The sequence below is a fragment of the Capricornis sumatraensis genome, chromosome 1, assembly GCF_032405125.1.
Source record: "Capricornis sumatraensis isolate serow.1 chromosome 1, serow.2, whole genome shotgun sequence".
In the NCBI taxonomy this organism is placed as follows: domain Eukaryota; kingdom Metazoa; phylum Chordata; class Mammalia; order Artiodactyla; family Bovidae; genus Capricornis; species Capricornis sumatraensis.
Window position 1 is genome coordinate 246,216,434 of NC_091069.1, and position 25,912 is coordinate 246,242,345.

General features: G+C 44.5%; 1 protein-coding gene across 1 annotated transcript in view; it reads right to left on the minus strand.

Annotated features, from left to right (window-relative positions):
• Nucleotides 1–25,912, minus strand: part of DSCAM (DS cell adhesion molecule) — a 684,538-nt gene that overhangs the window by 108,572 nt on the left and 550,054 nt on the right. The window contains exons 17-18 of the mRNA XM_068969386.1: nt 8,084–8,324; nt 6,299–6,445 (exon numbers count right to left, since the gene is read on the minus strand). Coding sequence (XP_068825487.1) covers nt 6,299–6,445; nt 8,084–8,324 — 388 coding nt within the window. The remainder of the gene's footprint in view (nt 1–6,298; nt 6,446–8,083; nt 8,325–25,912) is intronic.

Genomic DNA, 25,912 nt, shown 5'->3' on the forward strand with positions numbered 1-25,912 from the left:
TTCCTGAACATAGATAATGTAGGTCAGTGGGAGTAGCATAACTCAAATGCTTATGAAATAAAATGCAAGTATAGTTCTCCTCAAGATCTTTCCAGATTTAGGAACTTTTATATTGTGACAAAGATTATGCCAAAGAAGGGCAATGCCAAAGAATGTTCAAACTACTGCACAATTGCACTCATTTCACATGCTGCCAAAGTAATGTTCAAAATTCTCCAACCCAGGCTTCAATAGTATATGAACCAAGAACTTCCAGATGTTCAAGCTGGGTTGAGAAAAGGCAGAGGAACCAGAGATCAAATTGCCAACAACCGTTGGATGGTAGAAAAAGCAAGAGAATTCCAGAAAAACAACTACATTTGCTTCACTGACTATGTTAAATAAAGCCTTTGACTTCGTGGATCACAACAAACTGTGGAAAATTCTTAAAGAGATGGGAATACCAGACCACCTAAACTGCGTCCTGAGAAACCAGTATGCAGGTCAAGAAGCAACAGTTAGAACCAGACATGGAAAAACAGACTGGCTCCAAATTGGGAAAGGAGTACATCAAGGCTGAATATTGTCACCCTGCTTATGACCAGACATGGAAAAACAGACTGGCTCCAAATTGGGAAAGGAGTACATCAAGGCTGAATATTGTCACCCTGCTTATTCAACTTATATGCAGAGTACATCGTGAGAAATGGCAGGCTGGGTGAAGGACAAGTTGGAATCAAGATTGCCAGGAGAAACATCAGTAACCTCAGACATGCAGATGACACCAACCTATGGCAGAAAGTGAAGGGGAACTAAAGAACCTCTTGATGAAGGTGAAAGTGGAGAGTGAAAAACTTGGCTTAAAACTCAATATTAAAAAAATGAAAGACATGGCATCCAGTCCCACCACTACATGGCAAATGAATGGGGAAACAATGGAAACAGTGATGGACTTCATTTTCCTGGGCTCCAAAATCACTGCAGATGGTGACTGCAGTCACAAAATTAAAAGACTCTTGCTCCTTGGAAGAAAAGCTATGAGAAACCTAAAGGCTATGGTTTTTCCAGTGGTCATGTATGGATGTGAGAGTTGTACTGTGAAGAAAGCTGAGCGCCGAAGAATTGATGCTTTTGAACTGTGGTGTTGGAGAAGACTCTTGAGAGTCCTCCCTTGGACTGCAAGGAGGTCCAACCAGTCCATCCTAAAGGAGATCAGTCCTGGGTATTCATTGGAAGGACTGATGTTGAAGCTGAAACTCCAATCCTTTGGCCACCTGATGCGAAGAGCTAACTCACTGGAAAAGACTCTGATGCTGGGAAAGACTGAGGACAGGAGAAGAAGGGGACAACAGAGGATGAGATGGTTGGATGGCATCACCGAGTCAATGGACATGGGTTTGGGTGAACTCTGGGAGTTGGTCTGAGAAGGTGATGGCACCCCACTCCAGTACTCTTGCCTGGAAAATCCCATGGATGGAGGAGCCTGGTGGGCTGCAGTCCATGGGGTCACTGGGAGTCAGACCCAACTGAGCGACTTCACTTTCACTTTTCACTTTCATGCATTGGAGAAGGAAATGGCAACCCACTCCAGTGTTCTTGCCTGGAGAATCCCAGGGACTGGGGAGCCTGTTGGGCTGCCATCTATGGGGTCGCACAGAGTGGGACATGACTGAAGTGACTTAGCAGCAGCAGCCGGGAGTTGGTGATGGACAGGGAGGCCTGGTGTGCTGTGGTTCATGGGGTCGCAAAGATTGGGACATGACTGAGCAACTGAACTGAACTGAACTGAAAGTGAGTGAAGTCTCTCAGTCATGTCTGGCTTTTGTGACCCCACGGACTGCAGCCTACCAGGCTCCTGTGTCCACGGGATTTTCCAAGCAGTAGTACTGGAGTGGGTTTCCATTTCCTTCTCCAGTGACAAACCTAGGCAGCATATTAAGACAGAGACATTACTTTGCTGACAAAGGTCTGTATAGTCCAAGCTATGGTTTTTCCAGTAGTCATTATGGATGTGAGAGTTGGACCATAAGGAAGGCTGAGTGCCAAAGAATTGGTGCTTTTGAACCATGGTGTTGAGAGTCCTTTGGATTGCAAGGAGATCAAACCAGTCAGTCCTAAAGGAAATCAACTCTGAATATTCATTGTAAGTACTGATGCTGAAACTGAAGCTCCAATACTTTGGCTACCTGATGAGAAGAGCCAACTCACTGGAAAAGACCCTGCTGCTAGGAAAGGATGAAGGCAGGAGGAGAAGGGCATGAGATGGTTGGATGGCATCACCGACTCGATGGACATGAGTTTGAGCAAGCTCCAAGAGATGGTGAAGGACAGAAAAGCCTGGCGTGCTATAGTCCATGGGTTTGCAAAGAGGTGGATATGACTAAGTGACTGAACAACAGCGAAAGTTATACACACACACTCACACAATCAGGGAAAACATAACGCAACTCAGGAAAGGGGCTCCTGGGGGCTGTGTGCCGGGCTAGTTATGAAAACCATACTACATCATATGACCTCTGGTTTTAAGTTTTTCGTTTTTATCTTTATGAAGGGCCCAGGGTCTCTATGTCACGGGGGAAATATGACCTCTAATTACAGCCCAGGGAAGGCATGCCGAAGGGGCTGGCTGTTTCTGGGTGAGATACAGTGATGCAGAAGAGAAGAGTTGAGAGGAGAAGGGCAAAGTGGGGTACCCTGATCTTTTTAATACATGAATTACCACACTAATTGGAATTAGCATTTGGATGTTGACTCATACTGGGGTCCACATTATTTGGGTGACTGAATTTATCATGAACCATGAATAGGCCTGCAGTCCAAACCCCTATTTAAAATTACCCCCAAGCATTTTTAAAAATCCCCAGAGCCCCTGAATCAACCACAGAAACACCTCATTCCCTCTGTTTCAAGGGTATTTTCCTGACCAGCCCATGTGGAAGAAGTAAAAAGGTGAATTATGAAAAAATCCAAATGCAAACAGCTTGCTTCATCTGTTGTTCATTTAAGCTCCCGGTCTTCTTTATGGCTTAAACGTCAATTTCTATCAGTTACTTTTCAGTGCCAGTGGAGTAATTTACAAATATGTATATGGGACTGTACAATGGTGATTAACACAACATTGTACATCAACTATACTTCCATAAAATAAATTTTAAAAATATATGGCAAGAATAGTGTTCAGTTGAAGTCATGAGTAAAACAATATAAAATGAATACAGAAAAAGAAATTTATAAACCATACAATTTATAGTACAAAAGTTTTTTTAAACTTTATGTTTTAAAGCAAAATACTTTTTATGTGTTTATTTATACCCTCCCTGATTCTTAAAGGGTTTTCAGGAAGAAATCAAAACAAGGTGGAAATAACTCCCCCCGCCCATCTCCCTGACTTGCCAGCATCACATCAAAAGCCCAGTTTGGCCCCTAAGTGTTGCTCTGATTCAGAATCTGTCTGTTTTGTCTGGAAGAAAGAGAGGAGGGTTGAAAAGCAGTTGGACTCAGATGAAATGGGGCCAGTTTCCCAGAAATCTCAGAGAAGCTGCTTCTGTCTTTAAAATTCTTTGACTTTCAGATAATAAAACACTCAGAAATTTCATGGACATATTGTATATTTAACTGTCCTAGCAAGTGACTTAACCATTTTTGTTTTATCTGGTCATATTAGCAAGAAGAAAATGCTTTTTATACATATTTTTGAAAGTATTTGGGGAAAATACTAACCACAGGGGTAGTAACAATGTCTTTCTCAGCCTGCCTGAGCGCGAGTGTGTGTGTGGTGTGTTCTCAAGCTTAGCAGGTGTAACTTTTACACAGACACTACGTGTTCTGTGTCTGTGGGTACCTCGGAGCCACAGTCTCAGGAGTTCGTGCAGGAGAATCTATGAATTCCATGATATTCCCTGCTAATTCCCAAATGTTAGCTCTCAGGGGTATCAGATAAAATGTGGCTGCTCATAGCAGGCTTACATTTCTGACAGTTTTTTTCTTTTGGAGATTAAGTGTAGAACTCGTACATTAGGCACTAAATCACATCACCTTGGTCTTCATAGAAGGAGTAGAAGTATTTTTAGAAACTATATGCATTTCCAAGCATTATTTATTCAAAGTCTTTAATTTTTAAATATTCAAGTTTTTAAAGCTTTAAAATATATTGTTGACTAGACCATACTAACCACATCATCCATCATAGAACTAAGATGGTAATAGGCACAATTAGCAAATATGAGTGAAATGGGAAAATATGATGAATAGTCAGCACTGGATTATGGAAATATTTCCAAAAAGAACAAAAAAGGAACAATCTTAGTATAATTTAACTTCAGGTATGTCCATTAGGGTGTTTAATTTAATCTGAATCAACATGAGGATTAGAATCAGAACAAGAAATGATATATTACGGTACTATGTCAGTAAAATAGATAATTTGCAATTTTTTTTAACTCTGTACTTTACATCTTGGGCCTCCCTGGAAGATCAGATGGTAAAGAATGCGTCTGCCAATGCAGGAGACATGGGCTTGATCCCTGGGTCGGGAAGATAGCCTCAAGAAGGAAATGGTAACCCACTCCAGGATTCTTGTCTGGAGAATCCCATGGACAGAAGAGCTACAGTCCATGGTGTCATAATGAGCTGGACACAGCTGAGCAACTAAACAACATACGCGACGTCCATGGGATTGTTAAAGCCCTTTTGGGGGATGAAGTGAAGTGAGTCATCTGTTTAACTCCGTCCCTCAGTGGGGCTGTCTGTGCCCAGAGAACCACTGGGCTTGTGGTTCTCTTTTCAGAGCATCCTCCCCGTGTCACTAGACTAGAGCATCCATCTGAGAGGAGCTGCATCCTCAGCGTCCGGCAGGAGCTTCACACTGAGAAGATGCTCAGAAGGTGAATCAATGTCTCCCCCTGCTGGCGCTGTGCAAAGTGCTACCCTGGACTCCAGGAGGAATTGGGGTTGATCCTCAGCTCTGAGATGCAAGTCTGGTTACAGACATAAACAGCTCAGTCAGCCTCAGACCCAGCTGTGTACTTAGCACATTTATTAAGCTGCCTTTGCTGAGGTGTCCTCCATCCTTTATTCTCGCACCATGGCAACCAGCTCCAGTATTCCTGCCTGGGAAATGCTATGGATAGAGGAACCTGCAGGCTACAGTCCATGGGGTCATAGAGTCGGACACAACTGAGCTACTGAGCACAAGAGCAGATCTCTGCAGCCTCTGAGGCCCAGTGTGTTCTGTTTACCTGGATCGTCAGAGCAGACCCAGGTGGTCCTGAGCAGGAGTGGGAGGTGCTCCGGGGACCTCGACTGGGACCATCAGAAGGGCTGAAAGAAGCCCCAGACAAGGGTGGGGAGGCACCTTGGGAGCTGGGGGCGATGGAGGGAGGCTGTAAATAGGGCCTGGGGAAGGGCTCAGGGGCACCTACCCTCTGCAAGCGGAGAAACAGAGCCATGTTCTGCTGAGACGCTTGGAGCCCCAGTCTTGCTATCCTTCAAGCTGACCCTCTCCTGTGCTACATCCTGCCCCTAAACGGGAGGATTTTGTCCTACAACTTGAAAGCAAAGAAAGAAAAGAAAGAAAGAAAGAAACAAGAAGAATGAAGAAAGAGAGGATGGAGGAGGGGAAAAAAAGAAAAAGGAGCCAAAACCTTGCGGGGATAGTAATACCCTCTGGTTCCAGAATCCTTCCTGAACCCCTTCCAGTTAAAACTACAGGAGCTCACGGACGTTCCCTGCTGAGTCCTGTCAGGAACAGGAAGGGGTCAGTCTTTTAGGACGCACGTCACGTAGAACTTTCTAGATACAGATCAAGGTTTTGGTGCTGCCTGCAGAGGCTTGACATAGATACTCAGAATTAGGAAAACACTTCTATTCCTAGATATCCCAAGTGCCAGCCACCCCCTCCTATCTTTCAAAGTTGAAAGTATATGATGTTTTAAAAGGGCTTCCTGGGTGGCTCAGCAGTAAAGAATCCGCCTGCAATGCTGGAGACACAGGCTTGATACCTGGGTCGAGGAGATCATCTGCAGAAGGGAATGGCTGCCCACTCCAGTATTCTTGCCTGGAAAATCCCATGGACAGAGGAGCCTGGCATGCTATAGTCCATGAGGTCATAAAAGAATCAGACATGATTTAGGGACTAAAACACCAGCACCAATGTTTTAAGCAGCTGTCCACACCTGTTAAAATGTCAGATATGAGACAGGAACAGAACAGTGTGAGGAAGGAGGAAAGTACTGAGATAAAGACGTGCCCAGCCTGTACTGAATCCCAGGGCAGGAGGGGGCAGGTACAAATTCCATCATCCGTCATTTAATCCTCTTACCTCCATCCATGAGGTTGGCCCAGTAAATGACTCTGAACCCCTGGAGAATTCCATTCAAGGCTTCCTTGGAAAGCGTGGACCAGGATATTGATATGCTTTCTGGTGATGTTGCTATGGCTTGGACATTTTCAGGGGGGTAACTGGGCACTGAAATGAGATAATTAGACTTTATAAAAACTGATACTGAATAAGCAACATGAGTTTAATATTTCAAAAGTGCAAGCAAAAGAAAAAAAATTGCACTCAATCCCCCAAATTAAGGGGGAAAATGAGTACCACTTTTCTGTACAAATAGGATAACTTGGTAAAATACAATGACTTCATAAGACTTCCAGTGTCTCTCTTTGCAGAATAACTTCTTCACTTTCAAGCAGCTCGCCCCTGGCTTAGAGAGTTGAGAACACTTCTGACCCTACTGCATGAATTAAAGACCATTGCTGGTCTGGCTTATTTCCCCAACATTCTTGCAAACTACTGTGAGGATGAGGTGGTTAGATGGCATCACCGACTCAATAGACATGAATTTGAGCAAACTCCAGGAGATAGCTTAGGACAGAGGAGCCTGAAGTGCTGCAGTCCATGGGGTGGCAAAGAGTCAGGCAAGACTTAGCAACTGAACACCAACAACAATACAGTAAGTCCCCTGGTGCTGAGCAATGTCTGGAGTGTGAATCAAAAGCTCAAAAGCAGACATGTTGCACTTACTGCTCCAACCCCAGCAGTGCCCCTTTCACTCCTAGACCACGCATCAGAGGAAAGAGAAAATGGGCTAGGATAGAGGCTAGAAGGATATTTCACATCGAGTTTATGCAAACCTTAAACATCATTACTGGGAAAGGGGGGAAAATAGTGACTGAATCATAAACATCAATGAAAAATAAACATCAAAGTGCTAACCCAGAGGCCTATCTAACCACAACTGCAAGGACTATGAAGATGGAAAGAAAATCCTCGATTTCCATTTACTAGCTCTCCCTATAAAAATGGTCAGGATTTTTTTTCTCAGTTGTTCTTTAGGTCAGAAATTATAGATGCAAGTTACCACTTGTGTTCTCAAAGCACAAGAGGTAACTGCCATGCCAGCCTTCTTCAGGAAAATCTGCCACCTCCTGCTACAGCTAACTTGGTATTTGGCCTCTGCACCTGAACGCTGATGCTTCTAGACACCCTGATTTTCTCTTTTTTAAATTTACTTATTTTAATTGGAGGCTAATTACTTTACAATACTGTAGTGGTTTTTGCCATACTTTGACATGAATCAGCCATGTAGACACCCTGATTTTCATGCACTGCGGGAGAATGTGAGCTTTTAGGCTGTCAACGTGGGAGTGTATAGTAATTCCTTTTGGCCACTAGGGCGCGTGCGGTCACCGTGAGATTTACTCCCGGAAGCCTGCTCATGTCTGTTCTCTGGTCTTAGAATGCTTGAAAATAAAAAGCAATGATTAAAAAAGAACAGAGAAAGAGAGGGGGGTGAAGCCCTCCTTAACGCTGACTTATGAGACATTTTTAGAAAATCGAATTTCTACATTGTGCCCAGACTGCTGCAGTCATAGGGAGAGGCTTGGATTCACTTGGCAGAAGTCCCCCTCTTGGGCTTGAAATGCAGGAGAAAGATGCTGAAAAGGGAGTGGATTTGGCTTTTCCATCAAGATGCATCCAGGGCGCCGAATCCAGGCAGCCTGCGAGTTAATTAGGACACGCTTCCCGCTGGAAGAAAGCCCCGGTCCCAGCCGGCCAGGCTGACATTGCCCCTGAACAGCCTGCAGGGGGCCAGGCACCTACCGTCCTCGAGGGTGGTGGTGATGATTTCCTGAGAAGAAGGCCCCGTCCCGGCCCGGTTGCAGGCCTGCACCACCAGGCCATACTGGGTGAACTTGTTGAGGTTGTCCAGGGTGTAAATCTCACTGTCCCCCGTGGTGTCGATACTGATGATGTTGAATTGGAAGTTGCCGCCGGTGCTGTACTCCCGGTAACCAATCTGGTAGCCACGGATAATCCCATTTTGCAAATGTTTCTTGGGAGCCTAAGCAGGAAAGAGAAGAACAAATACCATATATTAACGCATATATGTGGAATCAGAAAAAAAAATGGTACAGATGAATCTGTTTGCAGGACAGGAATAGAGATGCTGCCATAGAGAATGGACGTATAGACACAGGATGGAATGAGAGGGTAGGATGAATAGAGAGAGTAGCATTGACATATACAGATAGATAAAATAGAGAGCTAGTGGAAGCTGCTGTATATCACAGGGAGCTCAGCTCCGTGCCCTGTGATGACCTAGAGGGTTGGGAAGGGGGCAGAGAGGTTCAAGAGGGAGGGGATATATGTACCCATGTAGCTGATTCACACTGTTGTACAGTAGAAACTAACACGACATTATAAAGCAACTTTATTCTGATTGAAAAAAATAATATATACAGAAAAAAAGAATACTTGAGGTGGAACAGGAGATAAACCAGCACCTGCCTATATCGTAGGGAGACAAAAATGAAATTGACTAAGTATGAAAATCATACAGATATGGCAGTAGTAATAGCAGCTATAGCAGCCAACTCATTCCTAGAGGATGCTTGTGGCCAGGCGCTCTGCCTTCACCTGCATGGATACACCCGGCCCTCGCCACCGCCTGGGACACAGCACCTTGGGACCCTCACGGACACGGGAGGTCACGCAAACAGCAGAGATAGGAGAAGAGTCCACTGCAGCGCCTGGGCACCCAGGCCCTCTGTCAAGCTGCTGGGTCGCTGGCTTCTGTAAGTGGTGGTGGAGTTTCAAAACACAGATTGAATTTGCAGCACCTCAGCCTCCATCAACCATCGTCTCGTGAGACTGATGTTCATGTGTTCACCGAGCATAACCGACTGAGCTCCACTCTGCCACATGGTCCCAGGCACTGGAGAATGGAAGTGATTTTTTAAAAAAGGTCCCTGCCTGCATGGAGCTTACACTGTAATGGAATATTCCAGAATAAAGGTGTTTCCAGGTTGAAAGCTGAACGTGAACGGGAGTCCACCCCTGGCAAGAAGGCAAATCTCTTTTATTAAGGTCTGAGTCACTCTGGAATCATTTTATGGTGATTTAAGCTGGGCAAGGGAAGGCTGGAGCTAGCTTCTCTCTGAAAAGGATAAAGGGGTCAGTCTAGTGGAAGACAGAACAGTTCTCACTGCTCTGTTGAATTTATTTATTTTTTTTAAGAATCCAGACTATTTTCAAGTATGTTTTAAGAACAACATCAAAGTGATGCTCTATAGTGACAAAGGTATTATAAGTTTTCAGACAATCAACAGATATATGGGTATATGTGTGAGTATGCGTGTATATATCTGTATTATGTCTGTGTGTGCATATGTATGAGCATATATGTGTATGCGTGTGAATGTGTCTGTGCATGTGCGTGTATTTCAGTACAAGCTGTGGATCTCTCAGGGCTCTGAAAAGCTTTCTCAGCCCTGAAAATGTCTACAGCCCCATTGGAGAGAGGAAACAAACACTTAGGAAGCTGTAGAGAAATCTGAAGTGCCCAAGTGTGTGGCAGTGGACAGGAGGCTAGCAGGCGTCCAGAAAGTGGTGAAGTGAGAGTGGTCTGAAGCAGTCAGAAGATGCTGACTGCAGGCGGGCCTGGAAGGACGACCAGGGCTCCGGAAATGGGGGGCGGGCGTGGGGTGAGAGACTGAGCAGCAAGGATGGGCGGTGGAGAGAGATGAGGAATGCACAGGGGTGAGGAATGGCAGGCAGAGAACAGACAAGGTGGATCTGCCCTGGGGAGGGGGGGGGTCGGGCGGGGCAGGCCTGGGGGATCGCCCTGGACAACTGGCAGGAAGAAGTTCATGAGCAGATAGCAGCACAGATTCAGCAAACGTCTGTGGACTGCTCATCATGCCGGCTTCCTCATGGAATGAATATCTCTGCTGTCTTTAGGAATTTGTCTGAGTTCCACAAGAGCAGTAAAATCCCATCTTTTTTCCAAGCACATTTCCTCATTTATTGTTTTCTTGGATCCCACTGCTTTTCTCAACAGCCCATTGGGTTTCATGCATTTACATAGTCTAAATAGATATCAAAAAAAAACAGCCCTAGAAACCATCACTTCTGCAGTCAAGTTGGAACTTACAGACCTTGATGTAAAAGCTCACACCTTTTTTATCCGAAGCGGATGTCTGTGCTTTCCTGTTTTGCATCGATGAACCACAGCTTTTCATCTTGCTCTTCGCTTTGCTAAAAATCACATCTAAAGATTTCCGATTTTGAGACTTCCATTACCTGGAATTTGTTTTACTTCAATTGCTTAACCAATTAACCAGTTAACAATTTAACCAATTAATAAAATGCATTTCCCTCCAAAAGCCGTGGATAAATCAAATATAAAACAAAGACATTCCTCCTATTTCACATAGTTTTTTCATGTTAAATACATCACTTAGCCAAATGAGAAGAATTTTTTTTTAATTTGTAAGTATTCTAATTTTTCAATATGATGATTTAAGGCTCCCTAAGATGCTGAGTCTGGATCCCAGGACAGGAGCTGTGGAGTCTGATCAGGTAGGAGGTAAATACCCACAAGAGAGTGTTTACACAGAGCACCCAGTTTCGCCGAATCTTCTACAAGCAGAGAGCCCTGCTGGCTGACATTTCCCTTCTTGGATTTAGGGGATTAATCACACCTGTGATCTGGATGCACAGATAGGTGGAGATAGCTTCCTTTTTTCTCTCTCCATGGGTGAAAACACACTCTAACTAGCTTAAGTATATGATAGACAATACAGAGGTTTTTGTCCTCAACAGGACAAATATTTTGTATAGAATAAATATAACATTCTTTACATTCTTCATAGAAATACATTTTAGTCCTGCTAATTCTGTAGCAGTGAAGGAAATGGTAACCCACTCCAGTGTTCTTGCCTGGAGAATCCGTCTCTGGGGTCGCACAGAGTCGGACACGACTGGAGCGACTTAGCAGCAGCAGCAGCAGAAGGTTATTTTTGCTTATTAGGTTCTTCTGCAAAATATCTTTTTGAAAATATTTTTTATAATACTAAAAGTATATCGCCAACCTTCCTATGTAATTGCTATTCAAATTTTGATAACATTCCTATCTCTCTCAGCAAAGTTGAAATTTTTGTTTCCCACATGGTCGTCTTCATACTCTGCAGAGTTTGGTGTCTGATTTTTTTCATTTAATCGGCTATTATGATCATATTTCATGTTTATGGTCTTTAAAAATCATATGCCATGTTTTATTGAACCATTTTCCCATTGCAAGGGATATTGTTTCTTGTTCCTTATTTCCTACCACAAATTAACCTTTGTGATACAGTGCATACTGTGATACAGTTTAAGTTTGTTTATTGGACTGAAGTCCCAGAAGTGGATGGGTGTCTTATTTCAAGGAGTTGTGTTTCAACTGACTGTTAATGAGATAGCATTATTTGTTGTTATTTTTTCAGATGTGGTAATTAACTTAAGGGACTGTGTTTATCACAAATAACCAGGGAAAGAATTCTCCTCTAGGTTTCTGAATGTTCTGATTTTGAAGGGATATATGTTGAACAGGTACAGGTGAGTTATCTGAGGGTATACATCTGAAGGCATATATTTGAAGTGAGCTGACATCTTTTCTTTCAGGGCTTTAATACAATCTCTAGTTATCATGCAGAAGGAACAGTCACACCTGAGAAAGAAGTGATGGATTTTTCTTACAAATGAATCATACACTTCTGACTCTACAGCTCGCAGGCCTCCAGAGGCTCTGAAAACCATCTAGGAAGGTTGCGTGGGGGGATGGGGAGTGACTACTAACAGGTATGGGTTTTGTGGTGGGCAATGAAATTTTAATAAATTTAGATTCTGGTAATGGCTGTGCGCCTCTGCAAGCATACTAAAAAACCATGGAATTGCAACCTTAAAATAGTGACTGTGATGGTGTGCTAACTTCATCCCAATAAAGCAATTTTTAATAAAAGCTAGTGTGCTAAAATTGTCTCTAGGTTATTTCTCTTTCTAATTCAATTACAACAATAGCTTCCTCTCACCATGACCACAGTAACCACCCCAATCTAGAATCACCGCCTGGACCACTGAATCGTCATCATCACCATCACTACTATCAGCGTGAACACCATTACTTCTAACCACCTCTGTACTCCACGCTCCATCATCACCACTCATCACTGCCACCACCTCATCACCAGCATCATCACCTCCATCACCACCACGATCACCACCTTCATCCCTGCCACCACGTCCACCGCAAGCATCAAGACCATCACTACCAACATTGCTACCATGGGTACCAACATCACCACCACCTCCACCACCATTACCCAATGCTGCCTCCATCTCTCCCACGTTTACAACCATTCTTATCACTACCTCCACCATAAATCACTGCTGCACCTCCAAAACTTCCACTGCCATTACCACTGACACCCACCTCACCATCAGCATCATCATGACCACCATCGCCTGTCACTGACTCAGAGCCAACATCACTGCCGCTAGTTACCTCTGTCCTTCCACCATCTCCACCATTCCATCATCTCTGTCATCTTCACCGATTGAGACTGTGATTTTCCCAATCAGTGTAATAAGTGAGATTATCTATTTATTCATCTATCTATCCATCACTGCTTATTGTCACAACAACCCCAAGAAGTATCATTCTCCTTCTTACAGAGGAAGAAACTAAAGGTCAAAGAGGTTAAAAACATATTCCTCAAGGTAAATGCAGAGTTGGAATTCTAACCCAGGTTTTCCCATGAGTTGTCTTTAATTTCCACCACTCAGCCCCAATAAATTCTCTCCTTTTTGCAAAGCTTGATAATTAGGTTTATAAAGTTACATGAAACAAAAAAATTTAATCAAAGAAAAATTTAACAAATCACACAAAGAGAAAGTATTATGTTTTCATGTGCAAAAATAAGTGAAAATTATAACTACCACAGTCAAAGTTTAAGTTCTATTATTAATTTGTAGGCTAACTAGTCAGATTTACACTTAGGGATGTGTTAACCTTAAGAAATCCTTGAGGGTTTATATTCATATTGAGAAACACCACATGTCTTTTAAAAGTCCATAAATGCAGGAATTTTATACACTATAATTGTACATTTTAGGGGTTCTGATGCAAGTTCCAAAGTGTTTTGAAAGTGACTTTCTAAGCTGTGTGGGCAACAAGCCATGGTGGGGTGAGGGCAGGGAGTGTGAACCCAAAAAGGAACTTTAATCATTTGTCTGGTGGTAGGTTTCATATCTGGAGAAGGAAATGGCACCCTACTCCAGTACTCTTGTCTGGAAAATCCCATGGATGGAGGAGCCTGGTAGGCTACAGTCCATGGGGTCTCGAGGAGTCAGACATGAGTGAGCGATTTCACTTTCATGCATTGGAGAAGGAAATGGCAACCCACTCCAGTGTTCTTGCCTGGAGAATCCCAGGGATGGGGAAGCCTGGTGGGCTACTGTCTATGGGGTCGCACAGAGTCGGACACAACTGAAGTGACTTAGCAGCAGCCGCAGCAGTAGGTTTCATATCATCCTAAGACAAGTTGGGTCATAATGTAATATTCCTTACTTTAAAAACTATTTTGGATGATACTGAAACATGACTTCCTGGAGCATGTGTCTACTTGAAATAAAGTGAGATGGTTGGCTGGCATATGAAGAGAAGGCATTCAAATGGGAAGACACTTTTTAGGATACCCTTCTAGGGCTGTTAAATAGCCTCAAAGAACAGTTGAGTAAATGGCTCAAAAATAATTGTTTGTGGAATAGGAAGACAGTAGGTCTTCCCTCGGAGAAGACAATGGCACCCCACTCCAGTATGCTTGCCTGGAAAATCCCATGGATGGAGGAGCCTGGTGGGCTACCGTCCATGGGGTCGCTGAGAGTTGGACACGACTCAGTGACTTCACTTTCACTTTTCACTTTCATGCATTGGAGAAGGAAATGGCAACCCACTCCAGTGTTCTTGCCTGGAGAATCCCAGGGATGGGGGAGCCTGGTGGGCTGCTGTCTATGGGATCATACAGAGTCGGACACGACTGAAGCGACTTAGTAGCAGCAGCAGCAGCAGGGCTTCCCTGGTAGGACAGATGGTAAAGAATCTGCCTGCAGTGTGGGAGATCTGGCTTCCATACCTAGGTTGGGACGATCCCTTGGAGGAAGGTGTGGCAACCCAGTCCAGTACTCTTGCCTGGAGAATCCCATGGACAGAGGAGCCTGGTGGGCTACAGTCCATGCGGTCACAAAAGAGTCAGATACTACTGAGCGACTAAGCACAGCACAGGAAGAAACATGGAAGAAAGAATCAGGTAGGGGTCCTGAAACACGTTTGAATCGGGGTTGCAAGATACTGGAGAAGACAGATTTCTAAGAAGCCACTTTGATCATGCCCTTATTCTCCCTCATTCTCAGCAGTGCCTGCTGTTAAGTTCTGAGCCCCATGGCAGTGTTTCCAGACTAACATCCCTGGATGTCCATTCCCCTCGGATCCTCAGGCACTTGAGTAAGCATGGGGATCCCAGCTCTCTTACACTTTCCCATCTCATGGAAGTCCCCATCAGAGAATGCATTTCTTCCTTTTTCCTACTGTCAAAACTTGACTCATCCCATGGCCAGCTCAACTTCTAACTCCTTGGGGAGCCTCCTGTGACTGCCTCCACCCCAGGAGTCCTCTCCATTCTCTGTCCTCCACTGGCACTCTCCCACCCACCATCAATATTGCATAAGGTGGCTCAGGTGGTAAAGAGTCCTCTTGCAATGAGGGAGACCCAGGTTTGATTCCTGGGTTGGGACGATCTCTTGGAGAAGAAAATGGCAACCAACTCTACTCTTCTTGCCTGGAGAATCCCATGGACAGAGGAGCCTGGTGGGCTACATTCCATGGGGTCACAAAGAGTTGGACACAACTAAGCAACTGTCACTTTTCACTTCATCCACCATCAACTCGTAACCATGATGGTGTGATCATTCACCTAGAGCCAGACATCTTGGAGTGAGAAGTCAAGTGGGCCTTAGGAAAAATCACTATGAACAAAGCTAGATGAAATTCCAGCTAAGCTATTTCAAATCCTAAAAGATGATGCTTTTAAAGTACTGCATTCAATATGCTAGCAAATTTAGAAAACTCAGTGGTGGCCACAGGACTGGAAAACGTCAGTGTTCATTCCAATCCCAAAGAAGGGCAATGCCAAAGAATGTTCAACCTACTGCACAATTGCATTCATTTCATATGCTATCAAAGTAATTCTCAAAATTTTCCAAGCTAGACTTCAACAGTATGTGAACTGAGAACTTCCAAATATTCAAGTTGGATTTAGAAAAGGCAGAGGAACCAGAGATCAAATTGCCAACATCCATTGGATGGTAGAAAAAGCAAGAGAATTCCAGAAAAACATCTTCTGCTTCACTGACTATGCTAAAGCCTTTGACTGTGTATATCACAACAAGCTGCGGAAAATTCTTATGAGATGGGAATATAAGACATCTTACCTGCCTCCTGTGAAACCTGCATACAGGTCAAGAAGCAACAGTTAGGACCAGGCATGGAGCAATAGACTGGTTGCAAATTGGGAAAGGAATATGTCAAGGGTGTATATTGCCACCCTCCTTATTTAACCTGTAAGCAGAGTTCAGTTCAGTTCAGTCACTCACTCATGTCCAACTTTTTGTGACTCCATGGACTGCAGCATACCACGCCTCCCTGCCCATCACCAGCTCCTGGAGTTTGCTCAGACTCATGTCCATCGAGTTGGTGATGCCATCTAACCATCTCATCCTTGTTGTCCCCTTCTCCTCCTGCCTTCAATCATTCCCAGCATCAGGGTCTTTTCCAGTGAGTCAGCTCTTCACCAATACTTTGGTAGCCAAAGTATTGAAGCTTCAGCATCAGTCTTTCCAATGAATTATCAGTACTGATTTCCTCAAGGATGGACTGGTTGGATCTCCTTGCAGTCCAAGGGACTCTCAAAGTCTTTTCCAATACCACAGTTCAAAAGCATCAATTCATCAGCACTCGTTTCTTTATGGTCCAACTCTCACATCCATCGATCAAGTCATTGATGCCATCCAACCCTCTCATCATCTGTAACCCCCTTCTTTTCCTGCCCCCAATCTTTCCCAGCATTAGGGTCTTTTCCAGTGAGTTAGCTCTTCACCATCAAGTGGCTGAAGTATTGAAACTTCAGCTTCAGCATCAGTCCTTCCAATGAAGATTCAGAGTTGACTTCCTTTAGGATTGACTGATTTGATCACCTGAGCATTTATGAGGTCTAAAAAAGTGATGGGTAAAAATGACCTTAGGTGAAGGTTGATATCTTACTGAATATAAGTAAGTGGTGGGAATGAGGAGGGTATAAAAGCAGAAGAGGTGCCTAGACACCAGACCCATGACACAGCTATTTAACAAAGGCCTGGCTGGGTCAGCCAGTTCAGAGGGAATTCTTAGGCAGTGTGTCCCAGTCTGGACACATGGGTGCAAGTTGAGACCTGGCTCCCATGCTGTTATGTAACATGGTGGCCAATCCATCAAGATGGGAGAGCCAGACAATATTTGAAGGAACGTGAAAGTGTTAGTTGCTCAGTCATGTCCCACTCTTTGTGACTTCATGGACTGTAGCCCACCAGGCTCCTCTGTCCATGGAATTCTCCAGGAAAGAATACTGAAGTGGGCTGTCTTTTCCTTCTCCAGGGGATCTTCCCAACCCAGGGATTGAACCTGGGTCTCCCGCATTGCAGGCAGATTCTTTACCATCTGAGCAGGATTTGGAGGGGTCCATGTTATTTCCTTATTGCTGGGAGAAATATCAATAACCTCAGATATGCAGATGACACCACCCTTATGGCAGAAAGTGAAGAGGAACTAAAAAGCCTCTTGATGAAAGTGAAAGAGGAGAGTGAAAAAGTTGGCTTAAAGCTCAACATTCAGAAAACAAAGATCATGGCATCCGGTCCCATCACTTCATGAGAAATAGATGGGGAAACAGTGGAAACAGTGTCGGACTTTGTTTTTTGGGGCTCCAAAATCACTGCAGATGGTGACTGCAGCCATGAAATTAAAAGACGCTTACTCCTTAGAAGGAAAGTTATGACCAACCTAGATAGCATATTCAAAAGCAGAGACATCATTTGCCAACTAAGCTCCGTCTAGTCAAGGCTATGGTTTTTCCTGTGGTCATGTATGAATGTGAGAGTTGGACTGTGAAGAAGGCTGAGCGCCAAAAAATTGATGCTTTTGAACTGTGGTGCTGGAGAAGACTCTTGAGAGTCTCTTGGACTGCAAGGAGATCCGACCAGTCCATTCTGAAGGAGATCAACCCCAGGATTTCTTTGGAAGGAATGATGCTGAAGCTGAAACTTCAGTACTTTGGCCACCTCATGCGAAGAGTTGACTCATTGGAAAAGACTCTGATGCTGGGAGGGATTGGGGGCAGGAGGAGAAGGGGACGACAGAGGATGAGATGGCTGGATGGCATCACAGACTCGATGGACGTGAATCTGAGTGAACTCCGGGAGTTGGTGATGGACAGGGAGGCTTGGCATGCTGCGATTCATGGGGTCGCAAAGAGTCAGACATGACTGATTGACTCAACTGAAGTGATGTCATTTCCTAGGCCATATCAGGGAAGAAAATAGCTTCTGAAGAGCTAATTTATCTGGAAAATGTTGTCAATTTTTGTTTCCTGCTTAAAATAAGGATTCCAGAAGTGCTATTCACTTGTCAGCCAGTCAATGGTTTATACAAGTTTATAATAAGGATCCTTGAAGACAGGCCAATGGATTTATAGCAAACCTCTCCTGGCAACCAGCCCTCTCAAAGGAAGACTTTAGAAAATAAGTGACTGGAACAAACAAACAAACACCCTAAGCGAAGGAGGGCTCCCTTCACCCCATAATCAAGAATCCAGGAATCTGAGTGTCTCTGCAGGCAGGAAGATGCTGCTGTTTACAGATGGCTTTGACGTCTGAGTGTTCTGGCTTTATGGTGTCTCAAATCCCTTCCAATGCACTGCAATTCCAAAAGAAGGCTTTACCTCTACACTGCTGTTTCTCTTGTGAGAACTCATTATTTTCCTGTGTTGAATTTTCCTCTTCCTTTCCTTCACCTTTGCATCAGGAACGATCCAGACCTCTTTTCATTTGTCTCATTTATCTGCCTTCTGTGGCACTCTCTCTCCCCTTCCAGCCTTGACAGTTTGTTTTTTTCCTCCTGTGGTCTCCCGAAACAGCCTTCTTTCATCTTCCCAGAAGCCCTTTCTCCAGTCTCCAAATCCCTCCCAACCCCCACTTTCTTTAACAATCTGTCTCTTTTGATCCCCATGACAACAGGAGGCCCATGTCAATTTATTCCTGTGGCTCGCAAGCGCCTGTATTTTACGTGTCCACCGGAATCAGCCTGAAAACTGCCTGTGGCAGAGTTCCGCTCCTTACAGAGATGGGAAAATCAGGGATGGACAAACGCTCACAGCACCACCAGCATGGATATGATGGATTAGAAGTGGCATCTCAGGTTCAGAAAACCACTGGCCAGGTCCTGTTTCCAGCATGGTCCCCTCCACCTGCTCACTGCTGGTGGGTGAGTGGACCATCCTGGATGTCAAGATCCAGCTTATGGCCTGGGGAGCCCAAGGCCTCCACTGCAGAATCCCACACTTGAAACACTACATCAAGCCAGCATGTCGAGTGACTCAGTTGAAACATGATTGAAAACATTTCCTTCAGCTTCCTGCAGATTCACTTAAAATGTCACCTGTCCTTATTTCCCTTTTATTACAGAGGTGGAAACAGTCTTTCATCTCCGTGTGCTTCCTCCAGTCCCTCTCATTGCTCCTCAATATAAACAGCATAAATTCCATAACTTGCTCAGTAAATGGATGCATTAAATGTAACCACCAGGAGCTGGCGTCTCTTCTGTATAAGGCATCGTGCGTAGGAGAGACGTATAGTGAATTGTGATTAAAAGAGAGTGTGACGCTGGCAGCATTGAAGGTTGGCACAGGGGGCTGTTGGCACAGAAGGGAAAAGTGAGAGATGCCTTTTCCCAATGGGAGCAGGGGGATTCCCAAGAAGGGGGCAGTGGACCCAGCTGTACCTGGTGCAGGTACAAGAAATGACCCAGGGACGGAGGGTGGGGAACTTTAGGGAGGGGTCCGCAGGAATTTTGGGGGAGTTGGGGGGAATGGTAGGAATGTGGGGGAGCTAGGGAAAAGCTGGGACCCCACCCAGACCTGCTGATGTCAGAAACACATATTGCAAGGAGGTGGCTACTGGTCTGTGTGTTGACAAGCCCGCCCCAGGGTTCTGAGCATGCTCAAATCTGAGAACCACTGTTGTCATCACTAAAAAATCATGAAATGGTTCAGGACTGGCCTTGCTTGCAATGGACTATTTAGTTAAGAACCAACAGCTGTGCATTCCCCAGTTTTTCAGATCCCCAAGAACCCTCTTTTTGATCTTTGCAGAACAGAAGGGAATGAATGGAATTAGGACTGTAAGCCTTTTGTGGTCTTAGGAGTCAGAAGGCTGCAAAGGGACTGCTTCACAGGGTGGGCAGGATGGAGGGGGAATGGATGCTTCATCGGTCAGAGCCCTGCTGGGGCTCAGCTGGCCCCGTCGACTGAGAGAGCACTCATTGTCTTCTACAAGGGATGTGTGTGGCCAGGCAGCTCCCCCTTCAGTGTTACTGCTCACTGAGGAACAGGTAAAGAACAAGGGGCCACATGGTGTGAAATAAAAATTGGATCTGTGATCTGACAATGAGACACTGTTTGGACAGCAAGGAGATCAAACCAGTCAATCGTAAAGGAAATCAACCCTGAATATTCACTGGAAGGACTGATGCTGAAGCTAAGCTCCAATATTTTGGCCACCTGATGTGAAAAACTGACTCATTGGAAAAGACCCTGTATCCGGGAAAGATAGAAGGCAGGAGGAGAGAGGGACGGCAGAGAATGAGATGTTTGGATGGCATCACTGACACAATGGATGTGAGTCTGAGCAAATTCCAGGAGCTGGTGGAGTACAGGGAAGCCTGGGGTGCTGCAGTCCATGGGGATGCAAAGAGTCAGACACAACTTAGCAAACAACAATTGAACAACAAAAACAACAGACAAAGGAGCTCAAGAAGTAACCATGAATGACAAAGTGTTTGAACTGTGTACCATCTGGAGAGGCCAAGAACTTGGCCTTGGAGCTGATGGTCACCGTAGGCTGGTCAGACTTGGCAGCCCAGGAGGAGATGGCAACCAAGGGTGTGCTTGGAACACAAATGCAGAATTTTAGAAACAGGTTTGGAGAATGTTGTGGGATGAACTTGAGGTTAACTACTGCACACCAGGACCTATTTATTCTATTTCTAAACTTAAGGGTGGCTCTCATCTCATTCATTTGTTCACACATTCATTCAGTCATCCCACCAACAAACAACTGTTGAGTAGCTACTCTTGCTGCTGCTGCTGCTGCTAAGTCACTTCAGTCGTGTCCGACTCTTAGCGACCCCATGGACTGCAGCCCACCAGGCTCCTCTGTCCATGGGATTTTCCAGGCAAGAGTACTGGAGTGGGGTGCCATTGTCTTCTCTGGCTGCTTTTGCTAGACCCCTCCTTCTTTTGAATTCTGCTGTCCTTTGCAAATCTCACTCTCTGGGAGCAACATAGAGTATTTCTCACCAGCTGTACAAGTTTATCAGTGGTTTCTGCTGATGGTCTAACAGAGGAATTCACAGCACATGTGCAGACCAGGATCAGTTTGTATCTACCAGCTCTGAGGTCTCCAGGAATAACCTCCACCTAATATCAGGGTCTCTAGATGCCCTGTATCCTTCCTAAGGGTCTATGTCCAATTCAGGCAGCTGCTGAGGAGGGGGCAGTGGCCTCTGAAGCTCAGCAAAGCTAGAGAAGACTTCTGAGACACCAACTATGCCAGAATGGTGATGGCTAAGTGTCCCAGAGCCTGGGAGTGGAGTCAGTCAGACAGAACTGGCAGGGACAGGGGAGATGCCCCGAGTTCAGACCAGGGAGACAGTGAGGAGGGCAATGTGGAAGTTTCTGTGGGGAAATGAAGGGCATAGCCAAAGCCCAGCCAGGAAAGAATTCATTTAGTGACTGACTTAGTGTATTTAAAAGCAGAGACATCACATTGCCAATGAAGGTTCATACAGTCAAAGCTACGGTTTCTCCAGTAGTAATGTATGGCTGTGAAAGTTGGACCATAAAGAAAGCTGAGGACTAAAGAATTGATACTTTCAAACTGTGGTGCTGCAGAAGACTCTTGAGAGTCCCTTGGACTGCAAGGAGATCGAACCAGTCAATCCTAAAGGAAATCAACCCTGAATATTCATTGGAAGGACTGATGCTGCAGCTGAAACTCCAAAACTTTGGCCACTTGATGGTGAAGAGCTGACTCATTGGGAAAGACCCTGATGCTGGGAAAGATTGAGGGCAGGAGGAGAAGAGGGTGACAGAGGATGAGATGGTTGGATGGCATCACTGACTCAATGGACATGAGTTTGAGCAAACTCTGGGAGATAGTGAAAGACAGGGAAGCCTGGCGTGCTGTAGTCCATGGGGTTGCAAAGATTGGACATGACTGAATGATTGAACAACAACCCAAAAATATTGTTATTAGAAAGGACTGTGCTGTCCAGAACATCAGAGGCGCCAGCGTCCAGGGCAGAGCAAAAATCAGGGTTGCTACTCAAAGGACCAGCCTGCATATCCTAAAATGCTCTTCTGACCTTCATCCTTCCTGGCTGTCAAGGCAGCACACAGTGATGATTACAGATAAGGCTACAGTGTGCTGCTGTCTATCTGTCTATGACATAATGAAAAGGAGACACAGATTGGACCTAATGGAAGGGTTCAAGCTTCAGAAGTTACAAATCAAGTTACTTGTTCAAGATCGTTTCTCCTAAATGTGGAGATGGAAATAATATCTAATTATTTTGAAGTCTAATCTAGTACTTTTCATGCTGTATCAGAATATTCTTCTTATCTGTAATTTACCTGCCATAGATACATTTAACCTAATGCTAATCATATTTTATACGTAATGTAATAAAATCCTGTCCAGTTATATTTTTACATATGCTCTTTATTTTCACATGCATGCAAGTTGGTTCAGTCAACTCTTCGTGATTCATAGACTGTAGCCTGCCAGGCTCCTCTTTCCACAGGATTCTGCAGGTAGGAATACTGGAATGGGTTGCCATTTCCTACTCCAGGGGATCTTCTCAACCTAGGAATCGAACCCACATCTCCTGTGTCTCCTGCATTGGCAGGCGGGTTCTTTACCACCAGCGGCACCTGGGAAGCCTTATTTTCACTGCAAATATTAAATATTCACACATGTATGACACCAAGGTTTCACTGGTAACATGCCTAGGGTACTCAACACACAATCAAATAAATTTTAATATTATCCTGTCATAAGCAATTTTTACCTTAATGTCCAAACTTTGGAAGCCAATCCACTTGTAAAATGTGATGCTGATATAAATAAAGACCTATGACTGGTCACTAGTCACTATCCAAAATTCTCTTTTGATTCCAACCTCGATGTTCCTATTTACTACTCTTAATTGCATTTCTGATCATACATTCCAACAATCAATGCACAAATATCACCCTTACCTCCAAGTTTATTGTGACCTAACAGTCAGTAACTTGTTTATGAGCTAACTGTTCTGAAACAGAACAAGAAAAGTGTCTGTCCTTAGGTCTCTTGTACTATGCCAGGTTCATCCAGGCTCCAAGTGAAACCTTCAAAAGACACCATCTGAAAGGACTGCCAGCTGATGAATGGCGTTGGCCCTGATCTGAACCCTTGGTTCAAGTTCAGCTGACGTCCTGTCAGGGCAAATAAGCCGAGAGGGCTGGCCTTTTCCCTGGGACTGGACAGAGACAAGCCTCCTGGGCTGTGAATCAGCCAACCTGTCTTCCCAGCATGCCCAGGTGTGGGCTGGTATCCCACACTCTCGGCGGCTCAGCAGCCTTTGTGAAGCTGGCCAGCATCTGCTCACTGCCCTTTGAGGCTGGGCACTAAGAGGACCGCCTGCTTAGGCTGGGAGGCCAGCTAGGACCCTTGGGGCAGGCAGGTTGGCAGCTCTGTTTTGGGGTAGAGAATTGAACTTCTAGGAAAAGACCAATCACATGGCTAAACCAAGAGGGCTGATCCAGTGGGGAGGTGGGTAGAGGGGCAGAGTATACCCCAAATAAAGCAAATAAGCAATGAGTGGTTTTGTGAAGGGCAACTGTATATTTTTATACATGTGCAAAAAAGTAAGATGATAACTTAGTCATGTAGGGCTGTTTAGGGCATCCAGAGTTTTCCAAAGGAAAGGGACCCCCTCCTGACATGCATATTTTAACGTGAAGGTGAACAATGAGAAGTCCATGTGTTTACTTAACAAATATTTACTGTGCTGCTACTGGAAACATAAAGAACAACAAAACATGCCCTCTCCCCTCAGAGAGGTAAGGGGATTGTAAGAGGTTGAGAGAACAGCCCTATGTTATGCGGATGATCAAGACATGCTGAAATCAGTTTGGATTTTTCTGCTCTCATTATAGGGGAAGAGGTTAGACTTATCAATATGAGAAGGGCTGACAATTCCTTAAATATTTGTCAGGCATGTTGGTCAAAAAATGCTGAAAATCCAACTCTAGAACTAATTGATTACTTCATAAAAGAAATTCAAATTTTGTAATTTTTCACAGCTTAAGGAGAGAGTTCAAAATTAAAGTGAGGGCTTAAAAATTAAGTAAAACTAATTCCAAAGCCGCTCTTGAATTTCCTCTGACTGTGGAAGCAAGGAGGTCAACTTAATGCCCAGTTATGTCAAGGTTAATTTTACAATTTGAGAAGAAAGGGGTAGTAGGTAAAAGTGGACAGGTTACTTTATTTCTTTTAACTTTAGTGGGGCTAGTTACATTTATAACATGAGGCTGGAAGGTGCTGAAAGGGTTGTTGACCCTATCCGTGCACAAGCACAATCTTGGCATTTCACATACATTAGCACATCTACTGCTTATAAGCCTAGCCGGCAGAGTCAGATAGCCAAGAGAGGCGGGGGGCCTCCACTGGACAGTCAGGAGCCCTCAGATCTTGGGCAGTTCCCTGCCACGTTGGGTATGTGCTCAGTCACTCAGTTGTATCTGACTCTTTGTGACCCCATGGACTGTAGCTCACCAGGCTCCTCTGTCCATGGGATTCTCTAGGCAAGAATACTGGAATGGGTTGCCATTTATTTCTCCAGGGGATCTTCCTGACCCAGGGATCGAACCGGCGTCTCTTGCGTCTCCTGCATTGACAGGCAGATTCTTTACTGCTGCACTGGATGTAGAAGTCAAGTGGCATCGGCTGTTTATTATAGTGTTGCTATGAAGGTCATTGGCAATAAGGCAGTTTTGTTTTTAAATGACAAACTAAGCCATTTTCCCCTGTAAGAGTTCATCTCTGAAATATATACTAGGTTGTAATGATGCCTTGATTTGTTGGAATTATGGAGATAAGGCACTCTATAGAGTTAAAAGTATTTTTCAGATTGTTGCTGTTGTTTGGTCGCTAAGTTGTATCCAACTCTTTGCAACCTCATGGACTTGGAGCCTGGCTGGCTCCTCTGTCCATGAGATTTTCTTCATCTTCCATTACACAGGCAAGTTCTTGGGCATCTTCCTGTGTGCTTACCATTGACTTTCAGGAGGTTTAATGTCTAAACTGGCTATATTCCTCCCTAAAGCTTGGAGCTGTTCTTTTCTCTGAGCAACTAACACACCTTCAGTTAATACAATGTCTTTTTCTTTCCTTCCTTCTTCCTCCTCCTTTTCTCTTAGCCTCTTTTTTAAGATTTTTTTTTTCTTTTTTGATGTGGACCATTTTTAAAATCTTTTTAAAACTTCTTACAATATTGTTTCTGTTTTTTAAGCTTTGGTTTTTGGCTGTGCAGCATATGGGATCTCAGCTCCCTGACCAGCGATCAAACCGGTACCCCCTGCATTGGAAAGTGAAGTCTTAACCACAGGACTGCCAGGGGGAAGTCCCTCCTATCAGCCTCTTTACACAAAATGTAAATCTGGAGCTTTGATACCATAAAATCAAGGCTTATTTTATGCAACACATGGTACTTTGGATCACTTAGTATTGCCTACAGTTAGACTGAATTGGTGACGCACTTGCATGACACAATCAGGCCAGTGTGAAATGACAGCTCGGCGGGCAGGCCCTCCTCCACTCAGTGGTTCAATCACCACATCTCTGTCTGCAGCCAGCCACCCTGGAATAAATCAAGGTTCCATGAATAGGACAGTGCGGCTGGTTCAGTCTAAGGCAGGCAAGGCCTCCTTTCAATAGCCCACAACTCGTTCATCCTTTTGACATTCAGAAGACATTTAACTGCAATCTACTGACTTCCTGCTGCTTCTCTATAGAGACAGAAGGGATACAATACCTTTTCAAGCCTCTGAAGTTTCTATTTTTAGTTATAAGAGCTCTGGGGACAGACACTTCTCTCCTGCAGGACAGAGAAAGCTCCAGGGCCCACTGTAATAGCTCATCTTTTCAGTGGCAAAATGCAAGAGAATGCAGAGGGCTGGTGAGGGAAAGTTCCCAGGTTTGAAC